The 21,967-nt window shown below is 40.5% G+C and overlaps 1 protein-coding gene across 3 annotated transcripts in view; it reads right to left on the reverse strand.

The window, feature by feature from the left end:
- Positions 1 to 20,327, reverse strand: part of akap9 (A kinase (PRKA) anchor protein 9) — a 64,205-nt gene extending 43,878 nt beyond the window's left edge. For all 3 annotated transcript variants that reach the window (XM_041956089.1, XM_041956091.1, XM_041956088.1), the window contains exons 1-8: positions 20,155 to 20,327; positions 11,243 to 11,515; positions 6,591 to 6,635; positions 5,685 to 5,747; positions 4,521 to 4,670; positions 3,758 to 3,913; positions 3,435 to 3,632; positions 396 to 3,302 (exon numbers count right to left, since the gene is read on the reverse strand). In XM_041956089.1, coding sequence (XP_041812023.1) covers positions 396 to 3,302; positions 3,435 to 3,632; positions 3,758 to 3,913; positions 4,521 to 4,670; positions 5,685 to 5,747; positions 6,591 to 6,635; positions 11,243 to 11,515; positions 20,155 to 20,202 — 3,840 coding nt within the window. In that variant the 5' untranslated portion in view covers positions 20,203 to 20,327. The remainder of the gene's footprint in view (positions 1 to 395; positions 3,303 to 3,434; positions 3,633 to 3,757; positions 3,914 to 4,520; positions 4,671 to 5,684; positions 5,748 to 6,590; positions 6,636 to 11,242; positions 11,516 to 20,154) is intronic.
- Between the last annotated feature and the right edge of the window lie 1,640 nt (positions 20,328 to 21,967).

Genomic DNA, 21,967 nt, shown 5'->3' on the forward strand with positions numbered 1-21,967 from the left:
GCTGTTTCAATGCTACCTTTGGGAGCAAGCTTGCAGACACTCAGGCAATTTGCCATCATGACCGTTAGTCACAAGAGAGAAAGCATGTCAGTGCTGAAATGCCTCAGTCATATTCTGTTCAGTGTTAGAGATTGATCCGGCCGCACATGCAAGCCACACATTTTTAATAAAGCTAATAACAATATCAAAGATCACAGTATTAATAGTTAAACGTGATATGTTTGAAGCATGCAATTACAACTACGCTTTCTTTCGACATGCTCAGTTTTTTGAAAAGCCCTTTAATCACTCAATCAAACATGTAATTTAATCTGACTTAAAAAGGCAGCAGAGAAAAAAGGCAGCAGGGTTCATGCTACTAGAGAGTGGTGCAGTAGATGTATGTGAGTGCTTACCTGTTTGTTGATGTAGTCCCTGCCTCCGTCTCCCTGGTACCCGTCAGCAGAGTCCGTCTTACCGGCCGTCTCTTGTGAACATGACATAACCTGGTTCTCCATCTGAGGCTGCATCTCTGGCTCTGCAGCACTTGTAGCTCTCTCTTCCTCAACCGCTGCCTCCTCGTCCTCCTCCCTTTGTTGCTCCTCTCTGCAGTCTGAAAGAGCGGTGCCCAGTTTGCGCTCCTGCTTGGACCTCTGCCGTCTCTTGCGCCTGTTTGACCCTGAGGCTGTGGACTTCTGCGGGGAGGATCGCCCTTCAACAGGTCCCTCCCCCGAGCACTGGGCTGCTGTTGCTGCTGCTGCTGTTGCTGGAGACGGAGTCTGTGAAAGCCTCTGGAGTTCCAGGGTTTGCCGGATGCTGTCTCTCTCTGATTCAGCTGCCTGTAAGAGGGACTGAAGAGCCTTTATCTCCTCTTGCAAAGATTGAATCTGAAGGTGATGATCCTCAAAAGAACAAACCGGCTCAACAGCGAGCTCTTCTTGCTCGAGCTTTCTCTGGGCGTCCTGCCCTCTCGCCTGCTCTCTCATAATCTCTTGCTTCTTTTCCAGTTCTTTCCCTAGGCTTTCATTTCGAGCGATGACCTTTGCATTTTCTTGTCGCACTTTCATCAGCTCTTCTTCCAGCTGTCCCACTTTGCTCTCTGTGAACATCAGTTGCTCTGTAACTTCGGAGAGCCTCCCAGCCAGGCTTTCCTTCTCACTCAATGTAACATTCAGTTTCTCCATTAGCTCAGTAGTATCTTTTTCGATCACAGCTTTTTCTGACCTGTCTGTATTTGTGTCCTCCATTTTGATATCTGTGCTGCTCTCCTCTAGCTCCCGAATCTGCGACTGGAGGCTGGCGATTTTTGCCTCAAACTCAAGTGTCTCCTTCAGCGTCCTCTCTTCTAACTGAGTCTTTGCCTCAATAAGACACGTGTACTCCTCCTTCAGTTCCTGATAGTTTACCTCAAAATTTTTTTCAGCAAAAGAGAAAGTAGTCCTCTGCTTTTCAATTTCCTCACTGAGCCCAACTACTTGTTGCTGTATTTGACTGTTCTCTGATGTGAGTGTCTCAATTTTCTGAATTTGGGATTCCAGCTCTTCTTTCAAAGTATTATTAGATTCCCTCAGTGTCTCCTTTTCCATTTCCTGCTCTTTCCATTTGTTCTCCCAACATTGTTCTTTCTCGTTTGACTGGTGTTCAAGCATCTCTGTTGTTTTTAGTAATGTCTGAATTTTGACTTCCAATCGAGCTCGTTCTTCTCCTCCCTTTCGCAGTTCCTCGAGCTCTACCTGAAGCTCTTGAAGCTGCTGGACAAGCTCGTCTGCTTTGGAGCTGTGCAAGGCAAGCTTTAGATCCTCTTTTAGTCCAACAATTTGGTGCAAAAGCTCATCTCGCTCTGTGGCAAAACTCGCCTTCTCTCTTTGTAACAAATGCAGTTTTTCCTCATAACCGACGCGCAGCGCATCGAACGCTCTCTCGTGTTTGACAGCGGCTTCATTGAGAAGGTTTTCAGTGTTCAGGTAGCTCTCCCTTTGCAATTCTTCCCTCAGACTGATGAGCTCTTCCTCGTGGCTGAACAGAAGCTGAGTCCTCAGTCGTTCCAGCTCTGCTTCCTGTGACTCCGCCATGCGGTCAAGCACAGCATCTTTCTCCCTCTCCAGCATCTCCAACTTGATCTTGTAGTTGGTTATTTCTGACTCGTGTTTTGCTTCTGCCTCTTCTGCAGTTTCCTGAGCAGCAGCCAGCTCCGTCTTCAGATTGTCAATGGTCTCCTGGAGGCGTTGCAGTTCACCTTGTTGGCTTTCCTGAGAGATAAGACTGTGGGAGACCTGCTCCACTTTTTCTTCAGCAGAACGGAGATCCTGGAGAAGATCCTCAACCTTGGCCTGCAGATTGAATTTCTCTTGGGTGACTTGACTAAGCTCATGCCTGACTTTATCGTGCATTTCTTGAGATTGCTCTAACATCTCTTGAAGCTCCCTAATCTTTGCATTGAGAGTGTCCACCTCAACAGTGCTAAGAGTGACACTTTGAGACAGCTGTTGTCCTTTTAGAAGCTCGAGCTCAGCGCGATGTTGCTCGGTCATTTGCTCCACTCTCGCTGCATGCTGTAAATTCAGCTCCTGCTTCATCTGGACTATTTGCTGGCCATACATCTCATCCAGTTCTGCCCTGAGGAGTTCGAGCTTTCTCACAGTCTCATCCTGCATTTGTTGGACAGTGTCACTCTCAGACAGGCTGCCCTGGTGGCAACGCTTCTGCAGGTCCTCGACTGTACCCATGAGCTGCATGATTTCACTGGATGACATTCGCTCTTTCTGTCTGGAGTTTGAAAGTTCAACCTTACAGCTTTCTAACTCCATTCGCTCTTTCTCTAATTCTAATTTACAACTCTCTATTTCGGTTCTACAGCTTTCTAAGTCAGACTTCATGCTTTCCAACTCATCCACGCATCTTTCGAGCTCCGATTCTTTTGCTGCCATTCGCAGGTGGAGGTCACCCTGACGTTTTTCAGAGGACTCCAACTCATCCTCGAGCTGCGTAAGAGAGCAGTCCCTTTCTGAGATGACTCTCTCTTGCTCAGCTATAATCAGGTCTTTTTCATCTGATTGGTGTATAACATTCTTATCTGTAGTCCGTCCCACATGGACAAGTTCCTCTCTGAGCAGGGTCAATGACAGCTCATGTTCTGTGATTATTGCAGTTTGCTCTGAAATAAACTGATTTTTCTCTTTCAGTGTTTGTGTAAAAGAGGCCTCCGCCGTTCTTAACTCCGTCAGCGACTGCTCCTGACTCGAAATAACTTTTTCTTGTTCTGCAATTAGCAGGTCCTTCTCGTTAATCCTTTGTGTGAGTGATTCCTCTGATCTTCTCCCTGACTACAAAGAAAACAAATTATTAGAGATGCAGGGGCAACCTTGAGAACATACTTACTGTTCATTCAACAATGTCCATCTATCGAATGTCTATAAGACATCTGCAGAATCACACTATTGTAGGCAACTTCTTACCATCTCCATCTCACTGAGCTTGTGCTGGAGCTGGTTGATGAGCTCCAGCTGCTCACTGCTCCTCTCCTGGTGCTTTTTGGCATCGACATTCATCTCCTCCAGCTGCTGTTGGTACTGCATTAGCTGCTGCCTGGCCTGCAGAAGATCAGCTGCTGTGCTGCTGTGGCTAGTGTTCCTCAGCGTCTCGCCCGCCTGGAGCTGTGATTTTCCCCACACACAAATTCATTTGTAAAAGCAGAACAAAATTAGAATATTGTAACAACCTATAATGGCAAGGTACTGTAGGATAGAATAACTAATGTAACAGTAGTTTGAGTTCCCACCTGCTGGAACTGAATCTGTAGTTTTTGGCTTTGCTCTGTCAGTTCCAGGAATTCTTTCATGATCTCGTCTTTCTCTTCGCGAGCCTGCTGAAGGTTAGCCGTGAGCTGGGTGATGATGCCATCTCGCTGCTTTAGAGCAGCCTCAAAATCCTGCAGCTAGAGAAGTAAAATAAGTATATCCAACAGTGAGATAGAGCAGAATGACAGAGCTTAAAAACAGCAGTCTAAGAGACATACTTGTAAGGCTAAACCTAGGTGTTAAGAAGAAGGAAGGAATGTGCTGATTGTTAAGGCTTTAAGGGAGGAGGAATAAACAAGTTTCCAGCTTTAGCATCTCAAAATCTTGGCCAAACTAGCTAAATGAGTGTTAATTGTCATTTTAGAGCTACAGGTCTATTTGCAGGATGACAAATGATTTGAAATTGATGTCATTGCTTGAACACAGGTGGTATTATACCCATTTGTAATTTAGAACAAAATTGAAGATGCGTTCATGTATAAATATGTCACAAATTGCAGGTGAAAATCTGACAGCTTTTGTATATTAACACTGACAGCGACGGGTGAAATAAACCAAAAAATAATTCTAAATTTAACCATTTCAAAGGCATTTTAAAATGGTAAAATATTGTGGTGATCAGAAACATTAAAATAATCTCCACCCTGCGTATTCTCTAAAGGCAGTTAGCAGTCGTTAAGTCTGAACTCACAGAAGAAGAAATGGTCAAATTCAGACAGTATAATTAAGTAACAAAACATTTACCTGCTGTACTCCCTCTGTGCCAAAGGCAGCCCTGATTTCTTCAAGCTCTCGACTCAGCTCCTCTACTGCCTGGGTCTTGGCAGCTAATGCATCCTCCATATCCTGCAGTGTACCTCCCTTTGTCACCTGCTGCAGGGGCTCTACCTCCTCCTGAACAGGAAAATAAGCAATTGTATGGCAATTACAGAGTTTCACTAAAACCATCACGATGAAGGTTTTGTGAAAAAGTTTTAAGCATTTAGTCACCACCCAAGAGCGACAGGAGTTAGTTACAAGAGCCAGGAGCCGCATGAAGGAAAGTGCAGTAAATAGATGAATGTTATCAAGTGGATATTCCTTTTTCCCTTTGCTGGATACTTCCCTTGGACTGCAACCTCAGCGCAAGTAAAACTTTGTTCTAAATTGAACATTCTTCAACTATTGCTGTAATTTTGTAACTTAGATTCCCTTTAACTACTAGTAGAATCTGAGAAGCATCTGACCTGAATCTAGCTGCACAATTCAAGAATATTAGAGAGGGGTACAGACATGCTTTCATATCACTGTTATTACGTTACAGCACTAGGCAATGCTATTATACTTACTGATATGTTCAATGTTGTTGAAAGGTGATGATTTGGGAAATAATTACTAGGTTTCATTCCACACAAAGGAATAGACTATTTCATGAATTCTTCAAGTAAAATCTGACCCCCATTAAGTAATGGTATCACTGTTAAATTATAACAAGATCTTTTTTAACATCCCACTGTAATTCGTCCTGCAGTCGACAGTGAATCTGAAGAGAGCAGCTCTTTGTGTAACACCCCCCCATCCTCTCTCCTCCAAGCTCTTCACTGTCCTCTCCCTTCTTGTCCACCATTCAGCCTCTCTCAACAGCTTTCAGAGATAATTTACACCTCTAAAATGTCAAAAAGCCCTGTTCAATCCTAAACTCCTCAGTCTTCAAAACTGTAATTTAGAACAGAAGTCTTTTTTCTCTCCTCTCCACACATATCTAACATGTTCATATGTGGTCACGTAAGTACAGCATAGAACAGGCTTGGTTAGTGGGTTACAGGAAATCTTGCAGATGACTTAAGTATAAGCAAATACAGCGTTACGTCCAGCAGCCAGCGGGTTTGCTAGCAGAGCCAAAAGAAATGCTTGACCGGATTACTGTACCCAGATAAAATCCTTCGAAGACATCATTAGGTTCTCTGTCAGCTCATCGTGGCATCCATTTACCTGTTAATTCACAACGCTGTGAGTGAAACATTAAGATTTGGGAATCCTGACGGAAGAGCCTGCATTCATTTTAGAAGACTGCTCATATCTGGTCTTCTGTATGATTTGTTTTCTTGAAAAATGTTCTTAAACGTTGGTTTTAGTCTGGAGTAAAACCCCAAAAGTTTAAAATTTTTAGACTCACTTACTCTGTTCTGTTCTGTTCATGACGTTTAACATGTATCAAGTATCAATTTCACCATAGGAGCAGAAAGTCAGCAAGAAAAGATTTACAGTTTTACAGATTTTGAGCACATTATTTGACTGGCTCACAGTATAATAATAATAATATTAATAATAATAACTTTATTTGATATATAAAATCCACCACAAAGTGCATTAGGGACACAATTTGAGAATAAAGAAAACAGACAAAACTCAGACTTTCACCTATCTTCCTGCAAATTAGTGGCTAGGTTAGGTCACTTAGTATTAAGTCTAGCAGTCTGACTCAGCAGATGTGTGCTGGCTGACTACAGTGATCTGCTTCCTTCAGTTCTTCTTTTGGCCTGTTGTACCAGGCTACACAGAAATGATGAAAACCTTTTTCAAAAGGTGGGACTGCACAGGGTAATTGCTCAACCACAAGCAAAATCTTGCTAAAAAAATCCACAAAGACATCATCAGTCATTAACCCTCCCATATGAAGTAAGAGACAGGTGTGACCACAAGTTCCCAATTAAACAACCACACCAGCAGCCCCACTCAGAGGGGCTTCAATGTGCAAACTTGGCGTTGTGAAAAACATCTGGAGTTACTTGTCATGTCAGGTGATGATACATATTTTCAGAAAGGTCATCTCACCTCTGAGGAACAATCTTCAGCAGTCGTGGACACTTCGCTCTCCGGCTGCAACAGAGAAGATTAAAACAGTGACTTCAATCATAACACAACACAAGCAAAGCAAGTTAAGTGCATGATAAGACAGCCACAACATCACGTTAAACAAAAAAACACTTACTATAAACTTCAACTGAACAAAATCTAACCCATGTTGACAGTTGAAAGAGTGCAGATACAGTAAAATCTGTGATCTTTTAATGTGAAATGAAAAGGGCTCCCAACATTACAAAGACTACAGTCATTACAGTTCCATGAGTCTTCTGATCTTAAATTCTAAAATGCACATAATAACACATTCAATCATAACAATCTGAAACAATAACTGCCGTATGTCCTACTTTAGGAGGCACTCTGTATTCAGATATGGGCCTAACCTACTTCTGTCACACAGCTCCTTTCTCACTCCCACAGAGTAATGACGGCCATTATTGAAATCTATTTTCGGGTTAATTCCTGGGTCACAGATTGAAACTGCAAGGGGTCCTGAACTAGGGCTGTGCGATATGCCGATACATATCGTGTGATGACAGAAATATGAATCGTGTCATATTATCTTATGTGCTGTATCTTGTTATGTATCGTTACCTGGATATGAAATGATTTAGGCCAGGATATGAGATAGGGTCAAATTGCACACTCCTACCCAGAACGAGAGAGTAATTACAAGGTTTGATTTGGTCAATTTTGGTCAAACCTTGATCATCACCTCAAACCATAACAGCAACATGCAGGAAGAAGAATATTGGCCACTTGGCTTCTAATTAATACAACCTAATTAAAAAGTGAGCTTGATGGAAAGTTTACTTGCGGCTGCTGACGTCAAAGAGGCATCAATGAGTCAACACGCTTGTATTTGCAATTACAATCTCTTTCAGATGCCAGTGAAAGACTTGAGAATGGAGAATTTTGATGCTGTTGTGTTTCCACAGCAACCCCTTCCTGCTACCAGACAGCAGCATCACTACAAGATCTCTGAAGAGAACCAAACCCCATGACCAGTTAGTCTGAGAAAAGAACAATAAACGTTGAGGAAAGAAAAGGAGAAAAACATACTGTGGGGGAGAGTAAAACCATTTAACTTCACACAGTTAAATAATTCCCACATACGGTGCTGTACGGCTCAGTCTCTTATCATTCACGACTTTCATTTGTTAGGGATACATAAGAGCTCCCATCCATGCAGCAGAAAATACAGCCTGTCCCACAGCTTTTTGGAACAGAGAGGACGTGAGCCTCTCCCAAGGTAAAAAAAAATATATACAACTTGCCGTGCTACGAAAACATTCATGCATTCAATCAACCTTAAGCTCTGCTAAAAAGCGGTGCAAGGCCACAGCAACTGGTCACACAGACCGACGGATCTCAACCCGTTTAAAGGCAATTGTCTGTTTCCATGGCAACCGGTAGTTTTTGTGGGCATGTACCGCATCAGATGTACAGTGGGTTCAGGGAAAGAGTGGCTGCACAGCGCCGATAAAAGAGACTGACAGGGCTTGAACGACAAACAAAAAAATGTGTAAGAGCCCGCAGGCATTTTAACAAGTGTTTTAGATTTACTGCAGTGTAAAGCAAGTGTCTGAATATTTATTTATCAGAATCATTATCGAGATGAGTGAATGCTCAGTCTCCAACTTTTCCATTTATCTTAAATTAAAAGAATGCATCACAGGTTTGAAGTTCATGTCAAGCATACAAACCGAACATCAATTATGCTATTATTATCTTCCCTGTGTTTCTGATGTTTCAAATAGCATGGCTGATGAAGGTATCTGTCGGTGATGTACTATGCAAAGGAAGAACCAAGCGGTTGAAAGTTCAACTAAATCCCCCACTCAACCAAAACCTCATAAGTTATGATTTTTTTTATATTAATACCCAAGAATATGAGTATATGCTCTGCTAAATAAAAATGACAATCAAAGCATCACCATGTAAAACCCCTGCTTGAGTCTTGTCATGCAGCACAGTACATGAGTATTAAAGGGAAATCTTTTTCCCTCTTTCACCCAGCTTTATGTTATTGCATTGTGGGTAGTATATGCAAATAACAATGTTAAACTTCCCTCCATGTTGCTTCCACCCACAGCTCACTCATGCTGGATGACGCATTTTTTGTATGCATGCCTATTTCTCACCTCAAGTGTTTTCAGGAACATATTTTAGAGTACTGGCTGTAATACGAGACAGTTTGTCACCAGGCCACCACTGCTTGAAACCAGACAAGCCAAAACCAACTCGCAGTCACACGCCAGTGACAGTACTGTGGTCCAGTGCGGTGCAATGCATTATGGTTGTTGTAGGTTTTCTATCTTCTATATATTCAAAAGGGACCACCACAGCCTCTTTTCTCTGTTTTCTCTGGTCATGTCAACAATTTCTACAATATTTGTGTCTTTGAATCTGAACAGACTGCTCGTTCTTAACTTAAGTTTCCCACTGATCTTTTCCAACACCATCACATAAAAAGTCTGTAGCCACCTCCAAGCAAACTGTCTCAAGATACAAGTTTTTAAAGCAATTTGAAAAGGCCAAACTTTACTCATGATACAAAGTCAAAGATTCATTGCCTTTCTACAAGAAGAAAAAGTCTTACTAATTAGATTTTCAGCAATGTGATTTTGGTCTATCATTTCCTGATCATTTTTGAGAAGGTTCCAGGTTAAAACTCTGCAATTCAGCACCAATTGAAGAAAAAATGGCTTTTCTTTGAAAGAACACTTCTTTTTAAATCAAACAAAATATTCATTTCCTATTACACATTTTATTCTTTACATATGTTGAAATGTATACTTGCTTGCAGACAAATGAAACATTTGCCTTTGACAAGGTGTACAGGTCTCAATAGCTGGATAATGTGTCTTAATGTGCATTTTGGTTCAACTATGTGACTCGATGATGTCATACAAATAAGACTACAATTCATCTCCACCTGGACTCTCTTCATTTAATAAACACTGAATTTTATAATTCTGAAGCAAATTAGGGAACAAAAACATTTTTGTTCATTCTTTCCTGCTGAAAGTCCGTCATCACTGCTCTGTGCTCTCTGTGGGACTGGTTGCCATGACAGCTACTTTGGGCTCATTAAGCTCCGGGAGACAGCAGAAACAAAACTCAGTGAGTTGTGAGAGGACTGTGCTAATTTTCACACAGACAGACAACTATGACTACACCTCTTAGAAGTATATGTCAATAATAAAAAAAAAACTAAAGCCATAAAATGAACCAGCAGCATTAAAGCTGAAAGACTTTCTGTGCGCAGGAGCAACAGACAGCAGCATTAGAGACGCAAGAATAACTTTTCAGAGAAATGCGGATATCAAAAAAGGCATCTACCATGTCCAAAATAACCCTGAATGGCAACAAGTGCTGACAGACTCATGAATAAACATTATATATTTAGTGCAATCTTGTGTCTCTTATGAATCACTGTAAGAAATGTGCTGAATGCTGAAAGAAGAAATGAAGCCATAATTTAACTCCTGCCAATTTCTTATTGTAACACAATGTCTTTTTAACCAGTGTAAAAAGTCCCAAATACAACATGATTAGACATAGAGTATGTAATTTCTGTTGCTAAGGGTCTCTCAATCAAAACAATAAAAACAAAAGATGTAACTTGATGACATGAAGTAGCGTGGGATCATGGGATTGGTTGTTTTCATTCTTAAACAACCACTCAGTTGTTTCAGACTTTTTTCCTCACTCTCTGACGTATCATCAGGTGTTTCCCGTGTTTTTCCAGAAGTTAAATGGGATATGTCGCCACTGACAGGTGACCAAATGAAATGCACAATTACCTTGAATACAATTATGGATTTTTCTGGGTTTGAAGATTGTGGAAACGTTTGGGATAATGTAAGTCCACAATTCAACAAAATATATAACACAGATTCAATCATTTTTAGACATTTTAATGCAGAAATGTTAAATGTTACTTTTAAATGTTATACTTTAATGAATAACATTACAAAACCAACATCAACTTAAATATGGCAACACCCAGAAATCCTTCCTGAATGGCATCGATTCATTTTGAAATTCCACAGCATGCAGCAGATGTGCTTATATTTTTATTAAGTGGAGGCAAATCATCATTTTTCTTACCTGTTAGAGTAGGCTGACAATTTATCTACATTATCTCCATAAAATCAACTAGAATTCTGCTCTCTCTAGGTATTAAAATAAATTAAGATTGCCAGATTTACATTTACAAATTTACATTAATTTTTAATTTGCGTATCCATTTTAGAGATGAAATTAACTAACTAACTATTTTGATTATCATTATATTGTCTTTTTTGAAAGTAAACTGAATATCTCTGGATTTTGGACTACTGGATGGACTCCACTCAGGCTTAATGAAATCTTTATGGCATTTTTCTGTATTTCCTGACAATCTGACTAACATTGAAGTGATTACTACAGAAAATAATCAGAAAATCTACTACTGAAAAGTGAAAGCGAGTTTTAGTGCAACAAATGCATAATTTGTCCCGTTTGCACACTTTCTTTTGCATCAAAATGAATGAATAGACTGATATTCTGTTTGTGGAAATACTTACAGTAACCACTACTACAATAAATTGCTATGAGTAAGTTTAAGCCTCTACCTCTATGGTGTAGGTCTGGTCATGCTTGACAGTCTCGCCGCTCCGCAGTGTCCTGGCGAAGGAAAACTCTGTGGTGGGTGGGTCTTTATTTCCTTCTTGTAAGCCATCTCGTCCCCCACCTGAGCCCTCCTCTCCTCCCGCAGACTGATCCGGCTCGACCTCCACCCTTCCCTGTGAATCCCCCTCCGAGTCCTCAGGTGACTTCTTTTTCTTCTTCTTCTTCTGTTTCTTCTGGGAGTCTGCGTGAGCTTTTCTCTGGCGGTACTCAGCCAACTGGAGAGGGAAGAGGGAAACAGGCAGTGTCAAAGTTAACAGTTCAGTTCAAAACACATTTGCAAACTAAAACTAAATTAGCATCCTTTAAAGTGTTATTCTAATCCACATTTCCAGTTGTAGACTCCATTCTGATCTTTGTTTGTCTGATCCTAATGCTCAGATTTGAGGGCAACAACCACCTGCTTTAGCCTAATTCACAACTTCATTAGTCTACCCAGCAAAGAGTTGATACTTCTAACAAAGATTAAAAAAAAACAAAACATATGAAACCTACTCTGAGTCGACACAGTTTGGTAAAACTCAAACGAAACATTTTGTGCTCCAAAAAGGTGTATTCCCCGCTGCGAGTGAGTCCTCCCTCCCTGTGTCCATATGACCCGCCACATGCCTCTTGCTGTGCCAGGTGTTAATCCTGACTAAAAGGATTAGATTTTTAAACTATGTCAACGATCGTCTGAACAGCCAATTGTGTTATCTTAACCATTTTCAAAATGTTACTGTCTAATTGTCTCTTGTTTCCGGAGAAGTGATTTAAAATTTTAATATAGATGGAAGATTCACGGTAGAAATAACTTTTTGTGGGTCCAATAAACTGAAGTGCTGGTATTAATTTATGTTGGGATTGGACTTCATACAAAACTAATGTCCACAACAGCATCACCCTGATTGGCCTGTCTCTATCACATTCATAAAATGTCTCTCTGAAGAACAACTAAAATTTTAAAATGCAAGCTTAAAAGCCTAAACCTCTTTTTTAATTTGACAAAAAGCACATAAAACTGGCAAACTCCAACTGAAACTCATAACTCTGAGGTGGAGGGCTGAACGATATCAAATACAGATATTTCATTTTTACTGAAAAAAATATAAAAATGATGATGATGTGATTTTTGCTGAGGTCTGTACCAAACAGGCATGTTCCCTTACGTCTGAAGCACAGCACCACAACGCTTCATTTATTGCAGTAATTGTTCAGTCCTGGTTGAAGTCACGCTCGTAGTACAAGTACACATACAAAACAGATCTAATTCCCAAGTATTCATTCTCTGTTACGCACTAACTCCCACTCTCCTTTTTTAATGCACACAAGCCATTTTCATACCACAAACAAAAGCAGCAGGAGTATTTTACATGAATCATCATGATGGTATTAATTACACAGCCTGGACAGTTGGTACTACTGGTTTGCATTATGTATGAGCAAGTGGTGACAGCAAACAGACAGCAGAGGCAGCTGAGCAGGGCAGACAGCAGGGCTACAGGTGTCACACCACAGCTGTTGCATGGACTGCCATAGACATAGACAGACTATTGCCAAGGATACCATGCTAATGCCTGCTCACCTGTCCTGGAAATAACCATGAAAACCATGACAGAAATCAATTATCTAACTGCACATTAAAAAAACAGGCAAAGATAAAATCCTGTATGGCATCCTATGTCATGCTATATTCAGATATTAATCTACATCGCGATAATGCACATTATGTTAAACTACTATTTCCAGGGTCAAGAGCAAACTTTTATGCTTCAACTGAGAAACTCTCTGTGGATCAAATTGCCAAATGGGAATGTCTTATCCACTAATTAAGCACCTGACAAGAGAAGAGGCTTCATGACATGACACAAAATTCATAATAAACTCAAATATTTGATAAAACTCTCCTGCTCATTGACAAACAGAACAGAAACTTTGTTTATAAGAAAACTCCACAGGGCACCTTTCAGTACAGTCAACTAATGTGAATTGACATTAGATTCTAAATGATTATTTTCAATACCAGATGTCAGAAAATGGTAGGAAAACAATTTCCCACAGCCCAAGGTGATTGTTTTATTTGGCGAACAGACCCAAAGATATTCGGTTAATATCAAGTCAAATCCTGACATTTGAGAAGATACAATTAGCAAATATTTCGCTTTTTTCTTGAGGAATTACCCCACTCCTGTAGCAGCAGTGTCTGAATAAAACTAAGCACTTTTTGTCGGGTCTGGTTTGGTGATGCTGTACAAAAGGTTAGAGGCCGACACGACAGAGCTGAGAGTGGGCGTCATGGTCGCGTCCCCCACCCACAACACGCAGCATAAAAGCTCAAAGGGTTTCTGATCTGTGCCTCTGCATGTCCACACACGCCCCACCCCACATCCAAAAATACACCCATCTATCTGAGTTTGCACCACAAGAGCTGTATCCATTAAATACCAGAGCACACAGAAAGAGATATGAATGAATGCCAGTCTTACAGGATGGAGAGTCTGGTGAATACAATTACAGAGAGGCTGTGGACACACGACAGCAAAGCGATCTGTTACTTCTGACTCAATCAGAAACTCTCTGGCAGTAGTGTGCCATATGCAGGGCAACTGCCAGCAGGAATCACCCTGAGTTTTGGAAAAGTCTCGAGAACCCCGGTCTTTCGTTGAGCTGCTTATCGTAGCAGGCTGCCCTATTTGGCCGGGCTGCGCAGAGCATTGGCTGAGCATATGGAGTGCTGGAGCCTTCGTAACTGTATCACCATCTGGGAAAACAGAGACTACGTAGGTGTATCACCATCTGCTGTCTGAAAACATTTACACAGGCATATTTTTTACACAGCCTTTAAAAAAAAAATCAAAAAAAAAATCCATGTCTAATAGTCGCTGACTAACAGCATCAACAACAGCTTCATCCAGTAAACTGTGCTTGATTTTTTCCAGCTGGTGAGATCCATTAAATTGCAATTACAATCTGGTCTTGATGGAAAATGTGGAGCTGCAAAGATACTGTTTTGATGGGATGTAGCCAGGATGTTATTGTTCATTTATTTACTCTATTTACTTTTATTTATGTAGCTTTGTGAAAACACAAAGCTGGATAAGTTTTAGTTAGAGGACATAACACAAACACAACTTCTTGTAGCAGTCCTGTAACAATTTATTTCATAAGATGATGTGAATTTGTCTACCATGTAAGATTTTGATACAATGATTACTGAAGTGGGTGTATTAGCCATTGTGGGCAAAGCTAGAATTAAGGAGTCTGATTGATCTATAAAAAAAACAGATTGGATTTTTACAATATTAGTGTTGATTTTTGTCAGGTATTTAATTTGAAGATTTAGCCAAAAACATACATCACACTCTGAGGATGTCATCCATGAACCAACTGATCAATTGCTTTTCCACAAAATATATTAAATAGAAGTATATCAATATGACAACACACATTACCAAAAAGAATGGTTTATCCATGTTTCCCACTCTTAAATCAACCTTTAACTAAAAGTCACCCCTGCAAATGGTCATTATGGCAATGTTTGCACCTAGAACTGTAAAAATCAATACTTTACCTAAAATAGCTTTAATAGAAACAAAGAAACACGACAACCTTTTGTGGTGCGTGTAATTGAGGTACAAAGCTGACAAGCACAGTTCAACATCAGTAACTCTGTAGCGCATAACAGCATGTGAAAAGTCAATGATCTTGTCAGAAAATCATACATTTTGTGCCAAAGGATAAAGCTGAACGCAGTTGTCTGCGCTTTACACTTTACAACAAACTGAAAAGGTAGCTCACTACATGTGATGCTTAATATACTGTTCACAAGTATTACTTACAAAATGTGTCATTAAATTCGTAACAAGGTGGCTTTCTGTAGTTTGTTTAATGCCTGCAAGAGACACTGCTAAAAACACTGAGGCAACACTGAAACACAGCAGTGCAGTGGAACCTGGTAAAGGGAAGCTCGCAGCCTCCAAGGTCATGTGTCAATGAGACTGCCAGCAACACTGTGTTAGTCAGCGGCAAGCTACTCAAAGGCACAATTCCTGTGCTTTACAGACATGTTCAAGTTGGCAATCAACAATAGCTAACAGCCCTGAAAAGAAAGCATAAGCAACTGAAGCTACCTACACCTGGTTTATGACTGACGCAGCAGGTGGAGCTTCGTCTGCTTTCAGTGTAAAGCAGAGAGTGGTTTCAGTGGTTTATTCTGATTCTCAGCACGCGTACATTGCCAGTGAACGGTGAAATTTGGTTCGGTTTAATCTGCGGACCAACTAATCACCCTTGTTTCCCTCTCAAGCAATACTAATTTTTCCCGACCTTACATGCCTTTGCCTCAACAAATCAAAGCCAAAGTCAAGCAGCCTTAAAACCTCTGCTGAGACTGAGGTGCTCAGACAGCATCCTCCTCCTAATGACAGCTGCCACATTCTCCCTTCCAACCCCGGAAAGAAACAGTGGAGAGCAAACAACAAGTAAATGTCTTAGGGAATGGCTGCTACTTGAATGCTAAATACACAAATGGTAAGCGCACAAAACCAATTCATTACTCCATTACTTTGGAGCAAACCATGGGCACTAAAGCTGTGATGAATGAGCTATTTTGGGCACAGTAGTTCCTGTCCTAAAATATTTTGTCTCATATTGACAGTGAAACCCTAACAGGCTCTTGCATGATATGGTACCTAAACATTAGTTGTCAGTTTTGGTGTGCAACAGCAGCGTCAGATTATATCTACACTTTCCTGCCTCTAGCACTGTTCTGCAGTTATGCTGTCGCCTCAAGTGAAAAACAAGGTTTTGCAAGTACCAAAAGAGGTGAAAGGGCTCCTTCCTGTCATGACAAAAGTTTCTAGAAATGCACAGATATTAAGGTTCAGCCACAATCCAGGTTGTAGCTTATTAAAACTGGACAGCTGTTAGACGATCACATTCAATTAGTCACCTGGCAATCCCTTCTCAAGCACTCCAGATATAACAGGAGCTTCAAAAGTATTCAGTGTTACATATTCAAACATGCATATGATAAAGACTGCAGTACAAAAGTAAAGCTCTCCAGTGTCCATTAAGTCAATCAATACACTGAATGAGCCATGGTGGTCAATGTCTCTCATCACATAGAGCTGTGCAGGGCACATCCATGATTAGCCATCGAAAGGATTAACCATTCAGGCCTAAGCTAAGTAGATCAACTTGTACCTTTGCTGTCCTCAAAACCTCCAATGCTGCCTGACAGTGACACTGACCTTTAGGCTGAATCTGAAAATCTGAACCTGAAAACCTGCAACAGTGGATCCACTACTGAAAGCTGCTGCACTTATTTTGACAAATGGTCTCTCTGATTTGGTCTGAATATATCTTAACTGATATATATATAAACTTTGTTTAAGGCTATAATATATTGCAATTTTGTTTGTAGATAAAGACAATAAAGAATTATTCTAGCACCACAATTAGCTGTCAAAAGCTGATAACAGAAACGGAAGAGAGAAAAACTACAATTCTATGCCATTGTGTGTCGGATATTCACTGGCCTGATCTCTAATTATAAATAAATGCAGAATGATACCAAGCTTTGCATGGGTACAAAGTAAACACATCAACTCAGCAATCAAGCCCATCAATCATAATGGCAGAAGCTGGTAAAGGTAAACTAACTAACTAACTTAGTTAGTTAGTTAGTTTACTAACTACCTTAGTAGTTTAGTTTTAATCAGTGACCAGTAGGTACATCAGATAAGCAGAGTAACGGATAAAGCATCCTCTATGAAAGATGCTTGCATCCCTTGGGTCAAATTAAAAAACACTGCAGTGTCCTCCCCCGGAGCCAATCGGAATAATTCTGAATGTGCTGACACAGCAAATGGGCTGGCACATGTCATTGCCTGATGTTTAATTTAAGATCAATGCTGTTCAACATAACGTGTGTGACGGACTAATAGACAGCTAGAGCAGTATGATCTACACACAACAAGATAAAGCACAAGGGAAAATCAATGGAAAGCAGTGACAGTACAAAAAAACAGAGAATAAAAGAAGCCAACATCTCAACCTTTATTATTGATTCAGATGAAACATCTCTCTTCTATGATTCAGTTGATAAAATGTAACTGCACTGGACCGCACAGGCAATTTACACATTTTCTTATTGTGATTGACACTATGAGGTGACTTTACAGAGGCCTTGTTGAAGCATCTGCAAGGTCTGGATTTAGACAGCGTGTACCAGAAAGAGGTAAGACATTGGTAGAAAGACAGTAGCAAAGACAGAATTTTAACGTAACAGACCTGCACTCTGGTGACTGTAAAAGGTGCTGTATCTGACTCTGTGACTTTCTCTGACCCAACACAAAATCTTTACACCATCTGGAGCTCATCATTGCACTGTCCTAGGTGCTTTTCAACAACAGAGTCTAAAAAATATTAAACTCAAAATCTAATCTTTCATATAACTGGAGAACTGCCTTGCACGAGCAACTCCATTATACCGGTAAAGCACTTCTCAATACGGTCCATTTTGCTACAGAGAAAAGTGGGAGGAACAACACATCTGTAGCTAATGGCTTGGAACAATAGCACTGGCCCAAAATTTACGCCTGCTCATTGTCTGGTATGACTCAATAGTCACTTGTTTGGGATGGAAATCACATCAGGCAGGCTATACAATAGATGATTGACAGTTTCGCTTCACTCAGACAGAACTCCGCCTATACCTGACTGAAGAAACGAATTACCCTGTCACTGTCACTGGTCTTTGCTTCTGATTTTCAAACTCAAATATCACAGCATGTGTCCTGGCAATTTCATACTGCTTCTGAACTATAACCAAAAAACACTTCTCACACAAATTTAAGACAGAAGATAGGCCATACAGACACAGACTCAATCTTTATTTTATATCTAAATAGTTTTTAAAAATGTCTTACGGTTTGGAAGTTGAGAGAGGCAGCGGGTCATATCATCATCTTAACACTCCCCATAGCTTTCTGATTGACTCCGACATATATCAGCTTGGACTCAATCTGAGCTTACAAGCTTCAGTCTAAGGCTGTGAGGCTATTAGAACAAACAATAATGTCCTGGATATCCCTGCTAACCATTACCCATGTGCTATTCAGTGAAATATCTTGTGAAGTTTCTCCCCTGCATGTGAGGGCATGGTGACATGGTGCAGTACAGAGGGGCCTTTTATACACCAAAATACCAAAGCCAAAGCCACGGAGATGGTCTTTCTCATGGTCTCTCCCACTGTGCTAAGCTAAAAGCCAGAGCACCAGCTCCAAGACGAAACCTGGAGTGACCAAAGGACACACTAAACACAGCATATTAGGTGTTTGTCTGCAATGTCAGGACGTAAAGAGCACCTTTTCAAGCCTGCCTGACAGAACTCATTCTTATTCTCAACACCAACCCAGCTGGACAAAAACTGCAATCTTAAGAGTAATGAACAGTTATATAGCGAGCGATGATATGTGAGTGATGCTGATAAACAACTATTTGTGAGTTTTAAGGCTGCACCTTCTTTCATTGTCACTTAATCGGTTAATCATTTTCTTGATTGGTCCAGAAAATGTCAGAAATGGTGAAAAATGTTGGTCACTTTTCCCCCCAAGTCTTTGTCTTGTTTTGTCCACAATCCAAAGATACTAGGTTTATTGCCTGGGAGGACTAAAGAAACCAGAAAATATTCAGATTTGAGAAGCTGAAATCGGAGAATTTGAATATTTTTTCTTTTTTTATATATTCATTCTGTCTTTTTTTATGTGACACACTTGGACACACTAGCTTATTGTTATTATCATTACAACAATGACTCAAACGATTAATTGATTATCAAAATAGTTGCCAAATACTTTAATAGTTGACAACTAATTGATTAATCAACTAATCATTGCAGCTCTTGTGACATTGGTGAGATGAGGCCATGAAAATGAATTCTACAACAACTAAATTTGTTACATTGATTTCAAACATTTTATTTTGTGTAATTCCTCTCTCTCTTGCCCTCTTCAGAGTGTGTTATTATCATACTCTACATGATCTACTTTATGCACAAAGTGGAGGTCGGTCAGTCACGCTGTCCTCTGACCAGCGTTAACTGATAACATGTTATGTTGTTCAGATTTCCTTGCAGGCGTGTTATTGAAAGAATTCATACTCAAGATGTTTGGGTATACAAATATTAATAACAGAGCTGTTGCAAGGTTATACAGCTCCTCACCAGACCAAACTCAGAGTAGTGTAAGAGAAAAAACTGACATGCATCAATCTAGTTTATAAAGCTAAGTCCATCAGTTTTCTTCTTTGTAGCAACACTGTTTTACAGCAGTGCCTGGATGGGTGGGGGGCTGTCCTGACCTAAATGTTGCTGCTGCTGCTTGATAAAGCCAATGTAGCACAAGTGTGGCATGTGGGGTAATGTTTGCTCTAGCTAGTGGGGATGTGTCCTGTAAATCCTGTTACACCAGCCTGTCAGCCTCACTTCAGGTGGCGTTTATAAGCCTTTGATAACGATGCGACGGCTTGACTTGTGGGGGATTAAGTTAACATGGCGTGCACTTTCCAACACGGCAGTTTGAGAAAAATAATATGAAACAGTGGAGTAACGGTTGACATGAAGCATGACAAAGGAGTCTGCGGCTAGCAGTAGTTATGCTAACAGCCCGGCAAGCCACCCCCCGGCTGTCAGAGCAGGGCGCGTGTTTCCTGGGACTGACAGCTGAGAGGGGGATACGGAGGGGAGGGGGGACCAAAAAACAGCTGACAGACCCAGCAGTGAGAAAACAAGTTGTCGACAACATTAAGTTACTACTTTACAGCGCTGATAGCAGCGTTAGTGAGTTATGCTAACGCCAAAAACTGAGAATCCTACCTTTGCTTTGCCGGCCTCCAGCTTCTTTTGCCTCTCCTCGTCTTCCATCACCGCGGTCCCTGTCGCTAAAACAAGAGGGAAACTGCTTCATGCGAGATATCAGCGAGAAGAAATCTACAAACTAACGGTTAAATATATCTAGTCCGGCCTCTCGCTCACTGCCGCACGCTTCCACTTGCATTTACTAGGTGCTGTCTCCTTGTAGACAGTCCGCCGCCATGTTTTCCACGTAAACATGAGACCCAACTATGATGACGTCGTGTAGGTGCCTTCACAACCACGCCCCCTCGCATTCCACTAGTGTTGCCTTCACGAGCTGTCAGAAATGTCGGATGACTCTATTTCCACGTTCGTGTTCATCCAGTGTGTTGCTACCCAGAACTACAGTTTTGATCAGTTGTTATATAGTCAATGGCATATTATACTGAAGTAACAGTAGCTATACCACGGCATAAAAGTATCTCGACTCCACTCCATTACAAGTAAAAGTCCTACATTAAAAATCTTGCTTAAGTAAAAAATTATGCCTATTAAAAACAAGATGTACTTAAAGTATCAACAGTAAAAATATTATTATGTAAAATGGCCATATTCAGGGTGTTATATTTTTCAAATATGAAAGTGGATTGCTTTTAATGCATCAATAATTGTGCACGGTTTATTTTAATATACATATATATAGTCAGCTTTTATTTTGTGTTTTATATTTCTCTATTCTGTTGCTATTTCTTTCTTACTGCTATTGCCTGCTGTCTGTAACACCCAAATTTCCCTGGCTGGGGATTAATAAAGGCTTTATCTTATCTTAAAGCTAATTTGAACCATTTTATACACTGTTGGTAAGTTTAACTTGTAACATTCCAGCATATTTCAAAAGATCATATGTTTTGTACACAAAATTTAATTTTGTAAAGGGAGTAGTAACTACAGCTGACAAATAAATCTAGTGGAGTGAGAAGTACAATTTTTCTCTCTGGAGTACAAGTATAAATTGTCATCAAGTGGAGGTACTGTACATATATCTCAAAATTTTATTGAAGTACAGTACTTGTGCACATTACATTCCGCCACTGTAACCTAATAATCAAACAGTTGGTGACTGTCTAAATATCTGATCATTTTTATAATATCATTCATAAATTTCACTGCATCATTTGCAGTCTGAATCCTACTTAAAACGTCTGCTCAGTTTCCATGGTAACGGGAGGAAAGGTTGCCAGAGCCATCCCATCTGAGAGAGGTTTCTTTTTTAACGCCAAATATTTCATTTTAAAGCAGTGATTTTATTTTTTCCAACAAAGGCTTCAGCCATCACCTCACATGTTACAGCACAGCACTTGACTGTTCTATTGTGGGCACATTTCAAACAACAGTGGTATATACTCCTCTGAAAGGGAAACATTCGAGCTCCGGTCTGAATGGGACAGCAGGTAACATGAGCGACTGGCATCACTTTCTAGGACAGATGGAGGCGATAAAGGACAGGATGGCCAATATTTAGCTCGCAGGCTCCAAGCGGAATAGATCTTTAGTCCACAAATAGCATTTTTATATCATTAGAACAGGTCATTGTCACTTCTTGTGAGCCAAATGCTTGTCCTGTATCTGTTCTGCAGACATTTTTCGGGATAGAGCGTACAGAAGTGACAACCTATCCTGATAGTCATTCTGAATTACCATTTGGGGTCATTTCATTCATGTATTTATTCTTCTAGATGATTCTCTGAACAAACTGGAGAAGTGGGCAGCAGTTCAGAGGTCTTGTCTTGTCTATTGTTTGTTTCACGTAAAGCACAACACTATACAAATACAT

The sequence above is a fragment of the Chelmon rostratus genome, chromosome 16 (genome assembly GCF_017976325.1).
Source record: "Chelmon rostratus isolate fCheRos1 chromosome 16, fCheRos1.pri, whole genome shotgun sequence".
NCBI lineage: Eukaryota > Metazoa > Chordata > Actinopteri > Chaetodontiformes > Chaetodontidae > Chelmon > Chelmon rostratus.